This window comes from Argentina silus (assembly GCF_951799395.1).
Source record: "Argentina silus genome assembly, chromosome: 11".
NCBI lineage: Eukaryota > Metazoa > Chordata > Actinopteri > Argentiniformes > Argentinidae > Argentina > Argentina silus.
The window spans coordinates 8,123,260-8,145,173 of record NC_139665.1 but is presented as its reverse complement, the minus strand read 5'-3'; the positions used below and the strand labels follow the sequence as shown (position 1 = coordinate 8,145,173).

Genomic DNA, 21,914 nt, shown 5'->3' with positions numbered 1-21,914 from the left:
TTTTCTAATTAACTCAACAATGTATGCAGTGATCTAAATTTGACACAGTTAATATCCAAACTCACCTTAGCATTAGAATCCTTGGTCAACTCTCAGCTTTGTTCATTCTTGTCACAGAATGGTATCTTAAACACATTTCAATGAGGCTTTAGACCAGGACACAGTACTATTAAATCTACATCCCTTGTAATCAATGATATTATTTGTGCCCTAGATACAAGTGCTGCCCTGTTTATTGAAAAGCTATCAAAAGTTTTTGGTACAGTGGATCATTCACTGTTAATGAGTAGATTGTTCTCAATTATTATTGATCAGAATGCTTGTCAGTGGTTCCTTAACTACCTCAAGAATAGAACTCAGTGTATAGTTGCTGACAATGTTCAGTCACAATCTCTAGAAATCACAAAGGGAGTGCCTCAGGGTTCAATGTTAGTTATGTTACTGTTTACTCTGTATATACATGATATTGACTCCTAAGTTAAGGACTGTAAACTGCACTTTATTTTGCAGCCTCCTCTGTGGATTGAGCTTCGTCTAACTTAACCGCTTTTGACTCCATTCAATGCTCACTTGTGGACCTCAAGTTAGTATTAAATGCAGCCAAAACTAAGTGTATGCTTTCTCTAGAGTTTTCAAGTCTGAGGCCATGGATTCTAAGATCTGCACCTCAGATGGTTCCCAAATTGAGAGAGTCCCCTCATACAAGTGTCTTGGTATCTGGATTGATGATAAGTTGTAGTTTAAAACACATATAGATGAATTAACAAAAAAGCTGAGAGTTAAACTAGGTTTCTTCTATAGGAACATGCTTTTCACTTGACAGTAGAAAAAATTACAATAATGTATTATCAACATTCCTATCAGTCCTTGACTATGGGGACATAATTTAAGTTTTATATTCATCACTGTATCTAATATCAGACAATGGGATGGCTGTCCCTAACCACTAGAAGGACCCAACACTCTCTTGTATGTATATAAAGGAATACACTCCCAAACTATCTTACATCCCTTATCACCTAGAGACCTAGCATTACATTAAGAACTGAATCAACTAAATTAGAACTGAATCAAATAAGCAAAGGAAGAGAGAATGGAAGTATATATATAAAGAGAAGTATTTTGAGGAGAAGAGAGAAAGATGATCTCACCATGCATGAGGTAGTTCCATCACCACCAGCGCATATGATGATGTCAGAGATGTTGCTGCCCCAGTACCTCTTACACTGCTTGTTGGACAGCAGAGGCAGAGCAGCCTGCTGCGGCTTGTTGGGGGTAAACATGGCTGTGGGGGAAGAGGGTATTGAGTTTATAAGTATTACAAGTTCTTCCGTTACAATATACAATTGTGCATGGTCAATTCATTTTCAAAATACGGTACCTGCATATTGACCCTTTTAGTGGGATAGAGGGGGTAGGTATGTGTGTGTGGGTGTGTGTGTGTGTGTGTGTGTGTGTGTGTGTGTGTGTGTGTGTGTGTGTGTGTGTGTGTGTGTGTGTGTGTGTGTGTGTGTGTGTGTGTGGGCGCGTGCGTGTGTGTGTGTGTGTGTGTGTGTGTGTGTGTGTGTGTGTGTGTGTGTGTGTGTGTGTGTGTGTGTGTGCGTGCGTGCGTGCATGCATGCATGCGTTCCCACCAACCTCACCAAGTCAATTTTCTGTATGTGCAAATATACTTGGAATTCTGATTGTGATTGTGATTGTGATTGTGATTTTGATTCTGATTCTAGGTCCACTGCTGTTTACCATCTACATCAAAAATGTTGGTTTATCCTTGAACAATTGTAAATTGCATGTTTATACTGATGATACTGTTATCTACTCCTGTGCCTCCTCAGTTCAGCAGGCTGTTCTTGGCTTTCAGCATGGTTTTGATTCTATTCAAAAGGTGCTGAATGAGGACAAAACTAAATGTATGTTTTTCTCTACATCTTGTTATATTGATGACAATGATCTGCATATTTGTACCCCGAAAGCAACCAGAATTGAACAAGTCCTACATTATAAGAACCTGGACATTTGGATTGATGATAAACTGGAAAACACATGTTGAAAAACTGATCAGGAGTTACACTTGTTTTTTTGTATACAAATAAGTCCTGCTTCACCTTTGACAACAGGAGGAGGATTGTCCAGGCATCACTCTTCCCTGTCCTCGACTATGGTGACACAATTTACATGCACACTAATGATTTCATTATGGCAGGTATATGCTTCCATAGATAACCACCAGCAGAGGAGAACACAGTTGCTATGCTTACCATAGGCAGCAATGACAACGGCAAGGCAAGAGATTAACCAAAGGCACATGATTTATCCCTATGGAATAAGAGGACCAGGGCACACTATTTATCCTTTTTTTTTAGTCTAGGACTAGGCTTGAGCCTTGTTTGTGAAACCGGCTCATAGTCTGTCACCACTCAAGTAGATATACCAACTAGTTTTGAGAAATATTTAGTAATGGCGGAGAAATTATGATAGGCAAAACTATTTTTAATTCAATGTCCAAGGTGCTCAAAATATGGACACGCTGGATTTGAATTGGAAGACTTTAATACAATTTCTCTTTTATTGTGATCAACTATGTACTGTATATTAAATGTTGGAAAGATTAAATGCACAAAAATCAACCATTCCTGAGGACGAATGTTGAACATTTTGATTTACTAGGTGGGTTTTTCAAAGAGTCGTTGTTGCAATCACGTACATGGAAAATAGGGTCCTTAGATAGTTTCAAATATTGCAAAGGAGGGAGAGAAATGTACCAGGTGTACACTGCAACTGGGGCGGTAGATGGCTACAGATAGGGAAAGGGTTGTATTGAGTGCAGAACACACGACCACTGAAGACTGAAGGTCAGTGTGTACACCCCTCTGGTTGGGGAGAGGGGCTGAGAAGTTTGTGATAGCCCAGAGATGATAAACACCTGACACCACAGTGTTCAGTTGAAACTCAAGACTCAAAACTCACTTTTGTAAACTGGCTTACATACACAGTCATTTTAGAGCACATCATTTGTAACATATTAAAGATGCAATCCATAATTTGTTATTCAGGGGAAATGCAGTTCTTGACATTTCTTGAACTAATTTCAAAGCTTAATAAAGATTTGAAATATGTTTTAAATACATTTCAAATGTATTGTATATTGCTTGTTTGGAAAGACAGTTTTTTTTTTTTACAAATTAAATTGAATTATTTCATTTTAACACATTAAGGCAACAAAAACATAAATATAGATGGCAAGTCAAAAAAACAACAATAACAATTTAAATAAAATATTTAATAAAAATGTGCATAGTACATTGAGATAGGCCGAAGTAAAAATTAAAGTAAATAAATATCATCACTTTTCATCTGGTGAATAGTTTGCTACATTATATTTCACATCACATCTGTTGGAAGACCCTGATATCTAGAGATTGCAAGTATTTTTTTGACAATATCAAATATTTTTGACCATATAGAGTAGATTGGTCTTCGTTATAAACCTCAGAAAGATTGGAAGCAGCTTTCTCCATCACCAATGTATCAAGGAGGTAAGGCAGTTGTTGTAAGTCACTTTGAATTAAAGCGTCTGCTAAATGTCAACAATGTAAATGTACTAAGTTTGTTTGTTTTAAAAGTGTTCTTTGCGCCTTCACAAATGTAAAGGCACATATGTAAAGACCCTCCCTCCCAGCACCAGGGTTAATGTTTGAACCTGGACTCTGGGGTGGGTTGGACCAACCAAAGTGTCTCATTGGTAGATGAGGGACAGGGCATAGGGATAAATAGTGTGCCCTGGTCCTCCCAGAAGCTCACATTGACACAATGGCTTTCCTTTGGTTTGTCTCTTTCCTCGCCTTCGTCAGCGCTGCCTATGGTAAGCATAGCAACTGTGTTCTCCTCTGCTGGTGGTTATCTATGGAAGCATATACCTGCCATAATGAAATTGTTAGCGTGAATGTAAATTATGTCACTATCGTTTAGGACAAGTTGCCTGGATAATCCTCCACCTATTCTCAAAGGTGAAGCAGGATTGATTTGTATGCAACAAAAAAAGGTTTAACTCTGAAACTCCTGGTCAGTTTTTCAATGTGCGTTTTACAGTTTATCATCAATACAAATGCCCGATACTTACAATGTGGGACTTGTTCAATTTGCGCTCCTTTCAGGGTACACATATGCAGATCATTCTAATCATAACAGGATGTAGAGAAAAACATACATTTAGTTTTATCCTCATTCAGCACCTGCTTCAGGCCAATTAGCAATGTTTGAATTGATTCGAAACCATGCTGAAGGTCAAGAATAGCCTGCTGAACTGAGGAGGCACAGGAGTAGATAACATTATCATCAGCATAAACATGCAATTTACATTTGTTCAAGGACAAACCAACATTATTGATGTAGATGATAAACAGCAGTGGACCTAGAATCAAACCTTGCGGAACACCTTTATTAACATTGAGAAAACTAGACTAAACTCCATCTACTGAGTACTATCCTGCAGGTCATTTTGAAACCAATTACAGGCAGACTGGCCGATGGCAGATAAAAAGGACCGCTTCTGAGAATTGATAGTTCTGATAATTTAAGCTAAGCAAGAAAACCTTGTGAAAGGGCGGTAATTATTCAAAACGCTGGGATAACCCCTCTTATCAACTATTGCATTTCAGTGATTTAACTACTTTCTCAAATTGAGTTGGATAACTACCAGAATCAGAGATAGTGTTTAAATAGTAACTTGATTTAGCCTTCTTAATCATGACAATACATGTATTTCTAAGCTGTCTGAAGGATAGCCAAAATCAGTAGATCTAGCCTAAGCCCAAGCTACTCAACACTAGCATTTGTTTCTGTTGTAAGTCGGATTGGTTTGGACATCACTTAGTACTGTAGCTTGGTTTAGGGTTAATGGCCTAGTTATAGAAATATAAAGAAGTGAGAGATATAGTTATTGTGACTCCATGGAGTGCTTTTTTTCATCAATTGATGGAACAAACAATACATGATAGGTTAAGCAAAAGCGTTACTTCACTAAGTGACTCTTCCATCTCTTGTGTCCAGGCTGCGGCATGCCCGCCATCTCTCCCCAGGTGACTGGCTATGCCCGCATCGTCAACGGTGAGGAGGCTGTGCCCCACTCCTGGCCCTGGCAGGTGTCTCTGCAGGTGAGTCCCCATCTGTTCCACCTGGTCCATGTCATCCAGCCAAGCTGACACCAGCCAAGCTCTGTTGTCCTTTTTGTAATGATGATGAAAACTGAAGGTTTGGGAACATTGGCGCTTCAGTCCCATGCGTAAGTGTTTTATAATGTAAGGATGTTAGAATGTTTTGACCACCTGTATGCTGCTCTCCCCTTTGCCAGCAAACCAGCGGCTTCCACTTCTGTGGAGGTTCCCTGATCAACGAGAACTGGGTGGTTACTGCCGCTCACTGCAACGTCAGGTCAGGAACTATGTACACACACACACACACACACACACACACACCGGCCCTTAGTGTGGGAGACTCCACCAAGTTGACAACATGGCCTGCTTCTGGATCCTCTCCTTCCCCGCCTTTGTTGGCACCACCTGTGCTGGAATCAGGAATGGACTATAGATGAACTGGTAGAGGTACTGACTGACTGCTGCTGTGTTTCAGGACCTACCACCGTGTGGTCATTGGAGAGCACGACAAGAGCAGCGGTGGCGCCTCTGAGGACATCCAGATCATAACACCTTCTAAGGTACAGTACACACTCATACAGTCACACTTTTGTGCACAGCGTCACACACTCCCACTCATCCGCCCCCCTCCCCGCCACCCCTCAAGCCTTCCCCCCCTTACCTTGTTAACCCCTCCCCCCCCAGGTGTTCACCCACCCATCATGGAACCCCAGGACCATCAACAACGACATCGCCCTGATCAAGTTGTCCACACCCGCTACCCAAACCACCAACGTGTCTCCTGTGTGTCTGGCCGAGTCTGCCGACATCTTCTCCGCTGGCATGAAGTGTGTGACCTCCGGCTGGGGACTGACTCACCACTACAGTAAGAATCCAGACACAGACACACACACATACACACGCTTCCCCCCTCTATACCTCACAGAGCTGTCAATATATTGGGAAAATGAATTGGCCATGCGCAAATTTTATATTGGAAATACTTCTAATATTTCAAATTCACAATTCCCCTTCCCACACAGACCCCTCCACCCCCAACAAGCTGCAGCAGGCTGCTCTGCCTCTGCTGTCCAACCAGCAGTGTAAGAAGTACTGGGGCAGCAACATCTCCGACGTCATGATCTGCGCTGGTGCTGATGGAGCTACCTCATGCATGGTGAGACCATCTTTCTCTCTCTACCTCACAAAACTTCTCTCTCTTTTCTCTCTTCTCCTCAAAATACTTCTCTCTCTCTCTCTGAACTTCGATTCTCTCTTCTTTGCCAATTTAATTAATTTCTAATTCATCCCACTGAGCCCACATTTGAGTTATTTTTTGTTTCTTCATCATACCCGTCACCCATCCATCTCTTCACCATCCATCTTTGTTTTTAATGTTGTTTGACACCTCTCTATCTCGTTCTTACCAACCCCACTCTCTTTCCTTCATCTCCCCTGCCTTTCCCCACCTTCCTCTCTCTCTGCAGGGAGACTCTGGTGGCCCCCTGGTGTGTGAGAAGGACAACGTCTGGACCCTGGTTGGCATCGTCTCCTGGGGAAGCAGCCGTTGCTCCACCACCACCCCCGCCGTCTATGCCCGTGTCACTGAGCTGCGTGCCTGGGTGGACCAGACCCTTGCCACCTACTAAGAGCCACGAGCCGTCACCCCAGTCCTGACCCTAACCCTAACCTGCCCTGTCCTGAGCAGCATAGCACCTGTGGTTTAGTCACTGAGAACTGAGAACTTCACTCTTCTGTCTAAACTGGACACAGGGACAACCTTCAATAAAAACACATGAACTGGTTACTGTCTCTGTTGTGCCACCACCCCAGGGCTACTGTTGTCTCTGTTGTGCCACCACCCCAGGGCTACTGTTGTCTCTGTAGAGCCCCCACACCAGGGCTACTGTTGTCTCTGTAGAGCCCCCACACCAGGGCTACTGTTGTGTCACTAAAGCTTCTACCTCGGGCGTGCCACCTACACACACCAGGAGAGGGTGCTAGATGCATGTGCATCTAGCAGAGCCATTGATGTTTCTGGTACATCATTGTCTTTCTGTTCTGTCTCTGTAGCTCATCCAGCAAAGAGTTACTTTCCAGAACCATGCATACTATATTTATACAGTGCATTCAGAAAGTATTCAGACCCCTTCACTTTTTCCACATTTTGTTATGTTACCTGCCTTATTCTAAAATGGATTCAATTAATAGTTTTCCTTATCAATCTACACACAATACCCCATAATGACAAAGCGAAAACAGGTTTTTAGAAATGTTTGCTAATTTATTAAAAATAAAAAACTGAAATATGATATTTATATAACTATTCAGAACCTTTGCTATGACACTCGAAATTTAGCTCAGGTGCATCCTGTTTCCATTGATCATCCTTGAGATGTTTCTACGACTTGATTGGAGTCCACCTGTGGTAAATTCAATTGATTGGACATGATTTGGAATGGCACACACCTGTCTATATAAGGTCCCACAGTTGACAGTGCATGTCAGAGCAAAAACCAGGCCATGAGGTCGAAGGAACTGACCCTAGACCTCAGAGACAGGATTGTGTCGAGGCACAGATCTGGGGAAGGGTACAAAAAAAATTCTGCAGTGTTGAAGGTCCCCAAAAACACAGTAGACACCATCATTCTTAAATTAAAAAAGTTTGAAACCACCAAGACTCTTCCAAGAGCTGGCCGCATGGCCAAACTGAGCAATAGGGGGAGAAGGGCCATTGTCAGAGAAGTGACCAAGAACCCAATGGTCACTCTGATAGAGCTCCAGAGTTCCTCTGTGGAGATAGAAGAACCATCCAGAACGACAACCATCTCTGCAGCACTACACCGATGAGGCCTTTATGGTAGAGTGGCCAGATGGAACCCACTTCTCAGTAAAAAGCACATGACAGCCCGCTTGGAGTTTGCCAAAAGGCACCTAAAGGACTCCCAAACCATGAGAAACAAGATTCTCTGGTCTGATGAAACCAAGATTGAACTCTTTGGCCTGAATGCCAAGCGTCACATCTGGATCAAACCAGGCTCATCACCTGGCCAATACCATTGAAGCATGGTGGTGACAGCATCATGTTGTGGGTGTGTTTTTCAGCGGCTGGGACTGGGAGATTAGTCAGGATTGAAGGAAAGATGAACGGAGCAAAGTACAGAGAGATCCTTGATGAAAACCTGCTCCAGAGCGCTCAGTACCTCAGACAGGGGTGAAGGTTCTCCTTCCAACAGGACAACGACACTAAGCACACAACCAAGACAACGCAGGAGTGGCTTCGGGACAAGGCTCTGAATGTCCTTGAGTGGCCCAGCTAGAGCCCGCACTTTAACCCAATCGGACATCTCTGGAGAGATCTGAAAATAGCTGTGCACCGATGCTCCCCATCCAACCTGAGGTAACCAGGTTAAGAACTGAATCAACTAAATTTGAACTGAATCAAATGAGGAAAGGAAGAGAGAATGGAAGTATATATATAAAGAGAAGTATTTTGAGGAGAAGAGAGAAAGATGGTAGACCTCTTGCACTGCTTGTTGGACAGCAGAGGCAGAGCAGCCTGCTGCAGCTTGTTGGGGTAAACATGGGGGTATTGGGTTGATAAGTATGAGAGGTTTTTCCTATACAATATACTAGTGTGCCTAGTCAATTCATTTTCAAAATACAGTACCTGTATACTGACCCTTTTTGTGGGATTGAGGGTGTGTGTGTGTGTGTGTTTTTGCGTGTGCATGCATGCATGCATGCCTCGGTTCCCACCGACCTCACCAAGTCAATTTTCTGTATGTGCAAATATACATAGAATTCTGATTGTGATTGTTATTGTGATTCTGATTCTGATTCTAGGTCTACTGCTGTTTACCATCTACATCAATAATGTTGATTTATCCTTGAACAATTGTAAATTACATGTTTATACGGATAATACTGTTATCTACTCCTGTGCCTCCTCAGTTCAGCAGGCTGTTCTTGGCTTTCAGCATGGTTTTGATTCCATTCAAAAGGTGCTGAATGAGGACAAAACTAAACTATATGTTTTTCTCTACATCTTGTTATATTGATGACAATGATCTGCATATTTGTACCCCGAAAGCAACCAGAATTGAACAAGTCCTACATTATAAGAACCTGGACATTTGGATTGATGATAAACTGGAAAACACATGTTGAAAAACTGATCAGGAGTTACACTTGTTTTTTTGTATACAAATAAGTCCTGCTTCACCTTTGACAACAGGAGGAGGATTGTCCAGGCATCACTCTTCCCTGTCCTCGACTATGGTGACACAATTTACATGCACACTAATGATTTCATTATGGCAGGTATATGCTTCCATAGATAACCACCAGCAGAAATGATCACAGTTTCTATGCTTACCATAGGCAGCAATGACAACGGCAAGGCAAGAGATTAACCAAAGGCACATGATTTATCCCTATGGAATAAGAGGACCAGGGCACACTATTTATCCCTTTTTTTTAGTCTAGGACTAGGCTTAAGCCTTGTTTGTGAAACCGGCCCATAGTCTGTCACCACTCAAGTAGATATACCAACTAGTTTTGAGAAATATTTAGTAATGGCAGAGAAATGATAATAGGCAAAACTATTTTAATTCAATGTCCAAGGTGCTCAAAATATGGACACGCTGGATTTGAATTGGAAGACTTTAATACAATTTCTCTTTTATTGTGGTCAACTATGTGCTGTACATTAAATGTTGGAAAGATTAAATGCACAATATGAATATCAACTCGAAATCAAATCGAAATCAACCATTCCTGAGGACGAATGTTGAACATTTTGATTTACTAGGTGGGTTTTTCAAAGAGTCGTTGTTGCAATCACGTACATGGAAAATAGGGTCCTTAGATAGTTTCAAATATTGCAAAGGAGGAGGAGAAATGTACCAGGTGTACACTGCAACTGGGGCGGTAGATGGCTACAGATAGGGAAAGGGTTGTATTGAGTACAGAACACACGACCACTGAAGACTGAAGGTCAGTGTGTACATCCCTCTGGTTGGTGAGAGGGCTGAGAAGTTTGTGATAGCCCAGAGATGATAAACACCTGACACCAGAGTGTTCCATTTAAACTCAAGACTCAAAACTCACTTTTGTAAACTGGCTTACATACACAGTCATTTTAGAGCACATCATTTGTAACATTAAAGATGCAATCCATAATTTGTTATTCAGGGGAAATGCAGTTCTTGACATTTCTTGAACTAATTTCAAAGCTTAATAAAGATTTGAAATATGTTTTAAATACATTTCAAATATATTGTATATTGTTTGTTTGGAAAGACAGTTTTTTTTTTTTTACAAATTAAATTGAATTATTTCATTTTAACACATTAAGGCAACAAAAACATAAATATAGATGGCAAGTCAAAAAAACAACAATAACAATTTAAATAAAATATTTAATAAAAATGTGCATAGTACATTGAGATAGGCCGAAGTAAAAAGGTAAGTAAATAAATATCATCACTTTTCATCTGGTGAATAGTTTGCTACATTATATTTCACATCACATCTGTTGGAAGACCCTGATATCTAGAGATTGCAAGTATTTTTTTGACAATATCAAATATTTTTGACCATATAGAGTAGATTGGTCTTCGTTATAAACCTCAGAAAGATTGGAAGCAGCTTTCTCCATCACCAATGTATCAAGGAGGTGAGGCAGTTGTTGTAAGTCACTTTGAATTAAAGCGTCTGCTAAATGTCAACAATGTAAATGTACTAAGTTTGTTTGTTTTAAAAGTGTTCTTTGCGCCTTCACAAATGTAAAGGCACATATGTAAAGACCCTCCCTCCCAGCACCAGGGTTAATGTTTGAACCTGGACTCTAGGGTGTGTTGGACCAACCAAAGTGTCTCATTGGTAGATGAGGGACAGGGCATAGGGATAAATAGTGTGCCCTGGTCCTCCCAGAAGCTCACATTGACACAATGGCTTTCCTTTGGTTTGTCTCTTTCCTCGCCTTCGTCAGCGCTGCCTATGGTAAGCATAGCAACTGTGTTCTCCTCTGCTGGTGGTTATCTATGGAAGCATATACCTGCCATAATGAAATTGTTAGCGTGAATGTAAATTATGTCACTATCGTTTAGGACAAGTTGCCTGGATAATCCTCCACCTATTCTCAAAGGTGAAGCAGGATTGATTTGTATGCAACAAAAAAAGGTTTAACTCTGAAACTCCTGGTCAGTTTTTCAATGTGCGTTTTACAGTTTATCATCAATACAAATGCCCGATAATTACAATGTGGGACTTGTTCAATTTGCGCTCCTTTCAGGGTACACATATGCAGATCATTCTAATCAATATAACAGGATGTAGAGAAAAACATACATTTAGTTTTATTCTCATTCAGCACCTGCTTAAGCTTAGCAAGAAAACCTTGTGAAAGGGCGGTAATTATTCAAAACGCTGGGATAACCCCTCTTATCAACTATTGCATTTCAGTAATTTAACTACTTTCTCAAATTGAGTTGGATAACTACCAGAATCAGAGATAGTGTTTAAATAGTAACTTGATTTAGCCTTCTTAATCATGACAATACATGTGTTTCTAAGCTGTCTGAAGGATAGCCAAAATCAGTAGATCTAGCCTTAGCCCAAGCTACTCCCCACTAGCATTTGTTTCTGTTGTAAGTCGGATTGGTTTTGACATCACTTAGACCTGTAGCTTGGTTTAGGGTTAATGGCTTAGTTATAGAAATATAAAGAAGTGAGAGATATAGTTATTGTGACTCCATGGAGGGCTTTTTACTGGCTTGCCTCAATTGGTGGAACAAACAATACATGATAGGTTAAGCCAAAGCGTTACTTCACAAAGTGACTCTTCCATCTCCTGTGTCCAGGCTGCGGCATGCCCGCCATCTCTCCCCAGGTGACTGGCTATGCCCGCATCGTCAACGGTGAGGAGGCTGTGCCCCACTCCTGGCCCTGGCAGGTGTCTCTGCAGGTGAGTCCCCACCTGTTCCACCTGGTCCATGTCATACAGCCAAGCTGACACCAGCCAAGCTCTGTTGTACTTTTTGTAATGATGATGAAAACTGAAGTTTTGGGAACATTGGCGCTTCAGTCCCATGCGTAAGTGTTTTATAATGTAAGGATGTTAGAATGTTTTGACCACCTGTATGCTGCTCTCCCCTTTGCCAGCGATCCAGCGGCTTCCACTTCTGTGGAGGTTCCCTAATCAACGAGAACTGGGTGGTTACTGCCGCTCACTGCAATGTCAGGTCAGGAACTATGTACACACACACACACACCGGCCTTCAGTGTGGGAGACTCCACCAAGTTGACAACATGGCCTGGTTCTGGATCCTCTCCTTCCCTGCCTTTGTTGGCACCACCTGTGCTGGAATCAGGAATGGACAAAAGATGAACTGGTAGAGGTACTGACTGAATTCTGCTGTGTTTCAGGACCTACCACCGTGTGGTCATTGGAGAGCACGACAAGAGCAGCGGTGGCGCCTCTGAGGACATCCAGGTCATAACACCTTCTCAGGTACAGTACACACTCAAACAGTCACACTTTTGTGCACATCGTCACACACTCCCACTCATCCGCCCCCTTCCCCGCCACCCCTCAAGCCTTCCCCCCTCACCTTGTTAACCCCTCCCCCTCCAGGTGTTCACCCACCCATCATGGAACCCCAGCACCATCAACAACGACATCGCCCTGATCAAGTTGTCCACACCCGCTACCCAAACCACCAACGTGTCTCCTGTGTGTCTGGCCGAGTCTGCCGACATCTTCTCCGCTGGCATGAAGTGTGTGACTTCCGGCTGGGGACTGACTCGCCACAACAGTAAGAATCCAAACACAGACACACGCTTCCCCCCTCTATCCTTCACAGAGTGGTCAATATATTGGGAAAATGAATTGGCCATGCACAATTGTATATTGGAAATACTTCTAAAATTTCAAACTTATAATTTCCCTTCCCACACAGGCTCCTCCAGCCCCAACAAGCTGCAGCAGGCTGCTCTGCCTCTGCTGTCCAACCAGCAGTGTAAGAAGTACTGGGGCAGCAACATCACCAACGTCATGATCTGCGCTGGTGCTGATGGAGCTACCTCATGCATGGTGAGACCATCTCTCTCTCTCTACCTCATAAAAACTTCTCTCTCTTTGCTCTCTTCTCAAAATACTTCTCTCTCTCTCTCTCAACTTCGATTCTCTCTTCCTTTGCCAATTTAATTAATTTCTAATTTATCCCACTGAGCCCACATTTGAGTTATTTTTTGTTTCTTCATCATACCCGTCACCCATCCATCTCTTCACTTAAACCTTTTAACTTCTTTACTGTTTTTAATGTTGTTTGACACCTCTCTATCTCGTTCTTACCAACCCCACTCTCTTTCCTTCATCTCCCCTGCCTTTCCCCACCTTCCTCTCTCTCTGCAGGGAGACTCTGGTGGCCCCCTGGTGTGTGAGAAGGACAACGTCTGGACCCTGGTTGGCATCGTCTCCTGGGGAAGCAGCCGTTGCTCCACCACCACCCCCGCCGTCTATGCCCGTGTCACTGAGCTGCGTGCCTGGGTGGACCAGACCCTTGCCACCTACTAAGAGCCACGAGCCGTGACCCCAGCCCTGACCCTAACCCTAACCTGCCCTGTCCTGAGCAGCATAACACCTGTGGTTTAGTCACTGAGAACTGAGAACATCACTCTTCTGTCTAAACTGGACACAGCGACAACCTTCAATAAAAACACATGAACATCAGTGTAGTTGTCCTGACTGGTTACTGTCTCTGTTGTGCCACCACCCCAGGGCTACTGTTGTCTCTGTTGTGCCACCACCCCAGGGCTACTGTTGTCTCTGTAGAGCCCCCACACCAGGGCTACTGTTGTCTCTGTAGAGCCCCCACCCCAGGGCTACTGTTGTGTCACTAAAGCTTCTACCTCTGGCGTGCCACCTACACACACCAGGAGAGGGTGCTAGATGCATGTGCATCTAGCAGAGCCATTGATGTTTCTGGTACATCATTGTCTTTCTGTTCTGTCTCTGTAGCTCGTCCAGCAAAGAGTTACTTCCCAGAACCATGCATAAAAAAATGTATACAGTGCATTCAGAAAGTATTCAGACCCCTTCACTTTTTCCACATTTTGTTATGTTACCTGCCTTATTCTAAAATGGATTCAATTAATAGTTTTTCTTATCAATCTACACACAATACCCCATAATGACAAAGCGAAAACAGGTTTTTGGAAATGTTTGCTAATTTATTAAAAATAAAAAACTGAAATATGATTGTTGGGGGACATGCAGCGTTCGGCCTGTAGAGGGAGCTACAGGACCGTGGCCGGGGTTGTGTCGGCGAGACTTTGTTGCACACCTGCTGCAAATGAAGTCTCGTCGGCGAATGTTTAAGATGTGTGTGCTTCTGCCATTTCAGTAGGCGAGGAGAGCTGGGAACGGCGAGTGGCGAAAGAGAGAAAGGGCGACTGGAAAGTCGCCGAGTGTATTGAAAGACTGAAAAGTCAAACTGACGAACTATATGAATAAACGGGAGAGTTGTTCCCTTACGATAACGCTGCGTCTGCCTTGTAGGCCATGAGGTCGAAGGAACTGACCGTAGACCTCCGAGACAGGATTGTGTCGAGGGACAGATCTGGGGAAGAGTACAAAAAAATGTCTGCAGTGTTGAAGGTCCCCAAGAACACAGTAGACACCATCATTCTTAAATGGAAAAAGTTTGAAACCACCAAGACTCTTCCTAGAGCTGGCTGCACGGCCAAACTGAGCAATAGGGGGAGAAGGGCCATTGTCAGAGAAGTGACCAAGAACCCAATGGTCACTCTGATAGAGCTCCAGAGTTCCTCTGTGGAGATAGGAGAACCATCTAGAATGACAACCATCTCTGTAGCACTCCACCAATCAGGCCTTTATGGTAGAGTGGCCAGTTGGAACCCACTTCTCAGTAAAAAGCACATGACAGCCCAATTGGAATTTGCCAAAAGGCACCTAAAGGACTCCCAAACCATGAGAAACAAGATTCTCTGGTCTGATGAAACCAAAATTGCACTTTTTGGCCTGAATGCCAAGCGTCACATCTGGAGGAAACCAGGCTAATCACCTGACCAATGCCATTGAAGCATGGTGGTGACAGCATCATGTTGTGGGTGTGTTTTTCAGCGGCTGGGACTGGGAGATTAGTCAGGATTGAGGGAAGATGAACAGAGCAAAGTACAGAGAGATCCTTGATGAAAACCTGCTCCAGAGCGCTCAGTACCTCAGACAGGGGTGAAGGTTCTCCTTCCAACAGGACAACGACACTAAGCACACAACCAAGACAACGCAGGAGTGGCTTCGGGACAAGGCTCTGAATGTCCTTGAGTGGCCCAGCTAGAGCCCGCACTTTAACCCAATCGGACATCTCTGGAGAGATCTGAAAATAGCTGTGCACCGATGCTCCCCATCCAACCTGAGGTAACCAGGTTAAGAACTGAATCAACTAAATTTGAACTGAATCAAATTAGGAAAGGAAGAGAGAATGGAAGTATATATATAAAGAGAAGTATTTTGAGGAGAAGAGAGAAAGATGGTAGACCTCTTGCACTGCTTGTTGGACAGCAGAGGCAGAGCAGCCTGCTGCAGCTTGTTGGGGTAAACATGGGGGTATTGGGTTGATAAGTATGAGAGGTTTTTCCTATACAATATACTAGTGTCCCTAGTCAATTCATTTTCAAAATACAGTACCTGTATACTGACCCTTTTTGTGGGATTGAGGGTGTGTGTGTGTGTGTTTTTGCGTGTGCATGCATGCATGCATGCCTCGGTTCCCACCGACCTCACCAAGTCAATTTTCTGTATGTGCAAATATACATGGAATTCTGATTGTGATTGTTATTGTGATTCTGATTCTGATTCTAGGTCTACTGCTGTTTACCATCTACATCAATAATGTTGATTTATCCTTGAACAATTGTAAATTACATGTTTATACTGATAATACTGTTATCTACTCCTGTGCCTCCTCAGTTCAGCAGGCTGTTCTTGGCTTTCAGCATGGTTTTGATTCCATTCAAAAGGTGCTGAATGAGGACAAAACTAAATGTATGTTTTTCTCTACATCTTGTTATATTGATGACAATGATCTGCATATTTGTACCCCGAAAGCAACCAGAATTGAACAAGTCCTACATTATAAGAACCTGGACATTTGGATTGATGATAAACTGGAAAACACATGTTGAAAAACTGATCAGGAGTTACACTTGTTTTTTTGTATACAAATAAGTCCTGCTTCACCTTTGACAACAGGAGGAGGATTGTCCAGGCATCACTCTTCCCTGTCCTCGACTATGGTGACACAATTTACATGCACACTAATGATTTCATTATGGCAGGTATATGCTTCCATAGATAACCACCAGCAGAAATGATCACAGTTGCTATGCTTACCATAGGCAGCAATGACAACGGCAAGGCAAGAGATTAACCAAAGGCACATGATTTATCCCTATGGAATAAGAGGACCAGGGCACACTATTTATCCCTTTTTTTAGTCTAGGACTAGGCTTAAAGCCTTGTTTGTGAAACCGGCCCATAGTCTGTCACCACTCAAGTAGATATACCAACTAGTTTTGAGAAATATTTAGTAATGGCAGAGAAATGATAATAGGCAAAACTATTTTTAATTCAATGTCCAAGGTGCTCAAAATATGGACACGCTGGATTTGAATTGGAAGACTTTAATACAATTTCTCTTTTATTGTGATCAACTATGTGCTGTACATTAAATGTTGGAAAGATTAAATGCACAATATGAATATCAACTCGAAATCAAATCGAAATCAACCATTCCTGAGGACGAATGTTGAACATTTTGATTTACTAGGTGGGTTTTTCAAAGAGTCGTTGTTGCAATCACGTACATGGAAAATAGGGTCCTTAGATAGTTTCAAATATTGCAAAGGAGGAGGAGAAATGTACCAGGTGTACACTGCAACTGGGGCGGTAGATGGCTACAGATAGGGAAAGGGTTGTATTGAGTACAGAACACACGACCACTGAAGACTGAAGGTCAGTGTGTACATCCCTCTGGTTGGTGAGAGGGCTGAGAAGTTTGTGATAGCCCAGAGATGATAAACACCTGACACCAGAGTGTTCCGTTTAAACTCAAGACTCAAAACTCACTTTTGTAAACTGGTTTACATACACAGTCATTTTAGAGCACATCATTTGTAACATATTAAAGATGCAATCCATAATTTGTTATTCAGGGGAAATGCAGTTCTTGACATTTCTTGAACTAATTTCAAAGCTTAATAAAGATTTGAAATATGTTTTAAATACATTTCAAATATATTGTATATTGTTTGTTTGGAAAGACAGTTTTTTTTTTTTTACAAATTAAATTGAATTATTTCATTTTAACACATTAAGGCAACAAAAACATAAATATAGATGGCAAGTCAAAAAAACAACAATAACAATTTAAATAAAATATTTAATAAAAATGTGCATAGTACATTGAGATAGGCCGAAGTAAAAAGGTAAGTAAATAAATATCATCACTTTTCATCTGGTGAATAGTTTGCTACATTATATTTCACATCACATCTGTTGGAAGACCCTGATATCTAGAGATTGCAAGTATTTTTTTGACAATATCAAATATTTTTGACCATATAGAGTAGATTGGTCTTCGTTATAAACCTCAGAAAGATTGGAAGCAGCTTTCTCCATCACCAATGTATCAAGGAGGTAAGGCAGTTGTTGTAAGTCACTTTGAATTAAAGCGTCTGCTAAATGTCAACAATGTAAATGTACTAAGTTTGTTTGTTTTAAAAGTGTTCTTTGCGCCTTCACAAATGTAAAGGCACATATGTAAAGACCCTCCCTCCCAGCACCAGGGTTAATGTTTGAACCTGGACTCTGGGGTGTGTTGGACCAACCAAAGTGTCTCATTGGTAGATGAGGGACAGGGCATAGGGATAAATAGTGTGCCCTGGTCCTCCCAGAAGCTCACATTGACACAATGGCTTTCCTTTGGTTTGTCTCTTTCCTCGCCTTCGTCAGCGCTGCCTATGGTAAGCATAGCAACTGTGTTCTCCTCTGCTGGTGGTTATCTATGGAAGCATATACCTGCCATAATGAAATTGTTAGCGTGAATGTAAATTATGTCACTATCGTTTAGGACAAGTTGCCTGGATAATCCTCCACCTATTCTCAAAGGTGAAGCAGGATTGATTTGTATGCAACAAAAAAAGGTTTAACTCTGAAACTCCTGGTCAGTTTTTCAATGTGCGTTTTACAGTTTATCATCAATACAAATGCCCGATAATTACAATGTGGGACTTGTTCAATTTGCGCTCCTTTCAGGGTACACATATGCAGATCATTCTAATCAATATAACAGGATGTAGAGAAAAACATACATTTAGTTTTATCCTCATTCAGCACCTGCTTCAGGCCAATTAGCAATGTTTGAATTGATTCGAAACCATGCTGAAGGTCAAGAATAGCCTGCTGAACTGAGGAGGCACAGGAGTAGATAACATTATCATCAGCATAAACATGCAATTTACATTTGTTCAAGGACAAACCAACATTATTGATGTAGATGATAAACAGCAGTGGACCTAGAATCAAACCTTGCAGAACACCTTTATTAACATTGAGAAAACTAGACTAAACTCCATCTACTGATCCTGCAGGTCATCCTGCAGGTCATTTTGAAACCAATTACAGGCAGACTGGCCGATGGCAGATAAAAAAGGACCGCTTCTGAGAATTGATAGTTCTGATAATTTAAGCTTAGCAAGAAAACCTTGTGAAAGGGCGGTAATTATTCAAAACGCTGGGATAACCCCTCTTATCAACTATTGCATTTCAGTAATTTAACTACTTTCTCAAATTGAGTTGGATAACTACCAGAATCAGAGATAGTGTTTAAATAGTAACTTGATTTAGCCTTCTTAATCATGACAATACATGTGTTTCTAAGCTGTCTGAAGGATAGCCAAAATCAGTAGATCTAGCCTTAGCCCAAGCTACTCCCCACTAGCATTTGTTTCTGTTGTAAGTCGGATTGGTTTGGACATCACTTAGACCTGTAGCTTGGTTTAGGGTTAATGGCTTAGTTATAGAAATATAAAGAAGTGAGAGATATAGTTATTGTGACTCCATGGAGGGCTTTTTACTGGCTTGCCTCAATTGGTGGAACAAACAATACATGATAGGTTAAGCCAAAGCGTTACTTCACGAAGTGACTCTTCCATCTCCTGTGTCCAGGCTGCGGCATGCCCGCCATCTCTCCCCAGGTGACTGGCTATGCCCGCATCGTCAACGGTGAGGAGGCTGTGCCCCACTCCTGGCCCTGGCAGGTGTCTCTGCAGGTGAGTCCCCACCTGTTCCACCTGGTCCATGTCATACAGCCAAGCTGACACCAGCCAAGCTCTGTTGTACTTTTTGTAATGATGATGAAAACTGAAGTTTTGGGAACATTGGCGCTTCAGTCCCATGCGTAAGTGTTTTATAATGTAAGGATGTTAGAATGTTTTGACCACCTGTATGCTGCTCTCCCCTTTGCCAGCGATCCAGCGGCTTCCACTTCTGTGGAGGTTCCCTAATCAACGAGAACTGGGTGGTTACTGCCGCTCACTGCAATGTCAGGTCAGGAACTATGTACACACACACACACACACACACACACCGGCCTTCAGTGTGGGAGACTCCACCAAGTTGACAACATGGCCTGGTTCTGGATCCTCTCCTTCCCTGCCTTTGTTGGCACCACCTGTGCTGGAATCAGGAATGGACAAAAGATGAACTGGTAGAGGTACTGACTGAATTCTGCTGTGTTTCAGGACCTACCACCGTGTGGTCATTGGAGAGCACGACAAGAGCAGCGGTGGCGCCTCTGAGGACATCCAGGTCATAACACCTTCTCAGGTACAGTACACACTCAAACAGTCACACTTTTGTGCACATCGTCACACACTCCCACTCATCCGCCCCCCTCCCCGCCACCCCTCAAGCCTTCCCCCCTCACCTTGTTAACCCCTCCCCCTCCAGGTGTTCACCCACCCATCATGGAACCCCAGCACCACCAACAACGACATCGCCCTGATCAAGTTGTCCACACCCGCTACCCAAACCACCAACGTGTCTCCTGTGTGTCTGGCCGAGTCTGCCGACATCTTCTCCGCTGGCATGAAGTGTGTGACTTCCGGCTGGGGACTGACTCGCCACAACAGTAAGAATCCAAACACAGACACACGCTTCCCCCCTCTATCCTTCACAGAGTGGTCAATATATTGGGAAAATGAATTGGCCATGCACAATTGTATATTGGAAATACTTCTAAAATTTCAAACTTATAATTCCCCTTCCCACACAGGCTCCTCCAGCCCCAACAAGCTGCAGCAGGCTGCTCTGCCTCTGCTGTCCAACCAGCAGTGTAAGAAGTACTGGGGCAGCAACATCACCAACGTCATGATCTGCGCTGGTGCTGATGGAGCTAGCTCATGCATGGTGAGACCATCTCTCTCTCTCTACCTCACAAAACTTCTCTCTCTTTGCTCTCTTCTCAAAATACTTCTCTCTCTCTCTCTCAACTTCGATTCTCTCTTCCTTTGCCAATTTAATTCATTTCTAATTTATCCCACTGAGCCCACATTTGAGTTATTTTTTGTTTCTTCATCATACCCGTCACCCATCCATCTCTTCACTTAAACCTTTTAACTTCTTTACTGTTTTTAATGTTGTTTGACACCTCTCTATCTCGTTCTTACCAACCCCACTCTCTTTCCTTCATCTCCCCTGCCTTTCCCCACCTTCCTCTCTCTCTGCAGGGAGACTCTGGTGGCCCCCTGGTGTGTGAGAAGGACAACGTCTGGACCCTGGTTGGCATCGTCTCCTGGGGAAGCAGCCGTTGCTCCACCACCACCCCCGCCGTCTATGCCCGTGTCACTGAGCTGCGTGCCTGGGTGGACCAGACCCTTGCCACCTACTAAGAGCCACGAGCCGTGACCCCAGCCCTGACCCTAACCCTAACCTGCCCTGTCCTGAGCAGCATAACACCTGTGGTTTAGTCACTGAGAACTGAGAACATCACTCTTCTGTCTAAACTGGACACAGCGACAACCTTCAATAAAAACACATGAACATCAGTGTAGTTGTCCTGACTGGTTACTGTCTCTGTTGTGCCACCACCCCAGGGCTACTGTTGTCTCTGTTGTGCCACCACCCCAGGGCTACTGTTGTCTCTGTTGTGCCACCACCCCAGGGCTACTGTTGTCTCTGTAGAGCCCCCACACCAGGGCTACTGTTGTCTCTGTAGAGCCCCCACCCCAGGGCTACTGTTGTGTCACTAAAGCTTCTACCTCTGGCGTGCCACCTACACACACCAGGAGAGGGTGCTAGATGCATGTGCATCTAGCAGAGCCATTGATGTTTCTGGTACATCATTGTCTTTCTGTTCTGTCTCTGTAGCTCGTCCAGCAAAGAGTTACTTCCCAGAACCATGCATAAAAAAATGTATACAGTGCATTCAGAAAGTATTCAGACCCCTTCACTTTTTCCACATTTTGTTATGTTACCTGCCTTATTCTAAAATGGATTCAATTAATAGTTTTTCTTATCAATCTACACACAATACCCCATAATGACAAAGCGAAAACAGGTTTTTGGAAATGTTTGCTAATTTATTAAAAATAAAAAACTGAAATATGATTGTTGGGGGACATGCAGCGTTCGGCCTGTAGAGGGAGCTACAGGACCGTGGCCGGGGTTGTGTCGGCGAGACTTTGTTGCACACC

At 43.0% G+C, this 21,914-nt stretch overlaps 3 protein-coding genes across 3 annotated transcripts; all 3 read left to right on the top strand.

The window, feature by feature from the left end:
- Positions 1-3,810: 3,810 nt before the first annotated feature.
- On the top strand, positions 3,811-6,781 carry LOC310812156 (chymotrypsin B-like; the record flags this gene model as incomplete). The annotated part of the gene is made up of 7 exons (XM_083680576.1): positions 3,811-3,862; positions 5,050-5,153; positions 5,351-5,430; positions 5,629-5,713; positions 5,838-6,018; positions 6,176-6,309; positions 6,620-6,781. The coding sequence occupies 7 exons, from the start codon at positions 3,811-3,813 to the stop codon at positions 6,779-6,781; spliced, it is 798 nt and encodes a 265-aa protein (XP_083536702.1).
- Positions 6,782-11,086: 4,305 nt separating this feature from the next.
- On the top strand, positions 11,087-13,713 carry LOC310812155 (chymotrypsin B-like; the record flags this gene model as incomplete). Its single annotated transcript, XM_083680575.1, has 7 exons — positions 11,087-11,138; positions 11,999-12,102; positions 12,300-12,379; positions 12,564-12,648; positions 12,772-12,952; positions 13,097-13,230; positions 13,552-13,713. The coding sequence occupies 7 exons, from the start codon at positions 11,087-11,089 to the stop codon at positions 13,711-13,713; spliced, it is 798 nt and encodes a 265-aa protein (XP_083536701.1).
- Positions 13,714-18,130: 4,417 nt separating this feature from the next.
- Positions 18,131-21,110, top strand: LOC310812154 (chymotrypsin B-like; the record flags this gene model as incomplete). The annotated part of the gene is made up of 7 exons (XM_083680574.1): positions 18,131-18,182; positions 19,387-19,490; positions 19,688-19,767; positions 19,962-20,046; positions 20,170-20,350; positions 20,495-20,628; positions 20,949-21,110. The coding sequence occupies 7 exons, from the start codon at positions 18,131-18,133 to the stop codon at positions 21,108-21,110; spliced, it is 798 nt and encodes a 265-aa protein (XP_083536700.1).
- Between the last annotated feature and the right edge of the window lie 804 nt (positions 21,111-21,914).